Source organism: Psammomys obesus, unplaced genomic scaffold (assembly GCF_907164565.1).
Source record: "Psammomys obesus unplaced genomic scaffold, mPsaObe1.curated_primary_1811, whole genome shotgun sequence".
NCBI lineage: Eukaryota > Metazoa > Chordata > Mammalia > Rodentia > Muridae > Psammomys > Psammomys obesus.
In genome coordinates, this window is record NW_026596162.1 from 6,340,327 (window position 1) to 6,341,332 (window position 1,006).

The 1,006-nt window shown below is 59.6% G+C and overlaps 1 protein-coding gene across 1 annotated transcript in view; it reads right to left on the reverse strand.

The window, feature by feature from the left end:
• Tfap2a (transcription factor AP-2 alpha) overlaps positions 1 to 594 on the reverse strand; it is a 20,393-nt gene extending 19,799 nt beyond the window's left edge. The window contains exon 1 of the mRNA XM_055595182.1: positions 562 to 594. Within this exon, the coding sequence (XP_055451157.1) occupies positions 562 to 594 (33 nt within the window). The remainder of the gene's footprint in view (positions 1 to 561) is intronic.
• Positions 595 to 1,006: the final 412 nt, after the last annotated feature.

Genomic DNA, 1,006 nt, shown 5'->3' on the forward strand with positions numbered 1-1,006 from the left:
AAATAAATAAATAAATAAATAAATAAATAAATAAATAAATAAATAAATAAATAGATAAATAAATAAATAAATAAGAACGTGCTCCCGGCTCTATCTGGCCATCCATCCGGACCGCTTTTCACTTCCTCCGTCCCCAAGGTCCCCGAAATGGAGGGACACCAACCGGACAGGTGCACCCTCAGCCCACCCGGCCGCTCAGCCCTGGGGGTCCAGGGACGAGGCTGAAGGCACAGCCACCGGGGGAACCCGCACCTCCAGCCCTCCCCACTTCTTAATTAGTCACCCGCCTTGAGTTTCTGTTGGGGTAGGGGTGTGGGAAACTGGCTGGAGAGGAAACCACAAGTGACCCCCAGGGGCCACCTGTGGAACGCGCGCGCGCGCCGGACTTCTCCCGGGCCCTGGCCCCGAGGGCGCCGAGGCTGTGGCCTCCTCCGGTCTGTCCAGTCTTCTAGGACTCCCCTGCCCTGGGCCACGGAGCTTCATCTCCGCCCCCCCACCCCCGGCCCCCTCCTCCGCTCCACCCCCGCCCACCTCGGCCCCAGCCAAGGCAAACCCCCGTACCTGCCAGTCCCCCATTTTGGCAAGTATGGACATCGCTGCTCGCCGGCGCTCCTGGCGACAGGTCCCCGCCGGGCATGGGCTGGAGGGCTCGGCCGGGCCCGCTCCCTGGAATCGCTTAGGCAAATCCTTTTTTTTTTTTTTTTTACCTGCTCACTAACATCTCACCTGGTCATAAAGAGCTGGGTTGCTACCTGCCGACGCATGCGCGCTGGCCTAGGAATGTACTCCTCCAGCTCCAGTCCCAGCACCTCTCCGAGCTGACCTGGGAAGTGATGGATTTATAGCCACGGCAAATCTCACCATCAGCTCCAGCTTTTTCCCAACAGCCCTAACCCGCTTTCCCGGTCAGTCCCTGGCCAGCGAACCGGAGCCAGGGCCTTGACTGCTGAAAGTTGCCGAGTCCCACGCTGGCGTGAGCGTGTGCTTGGGCACGAGTGTAGTGGGG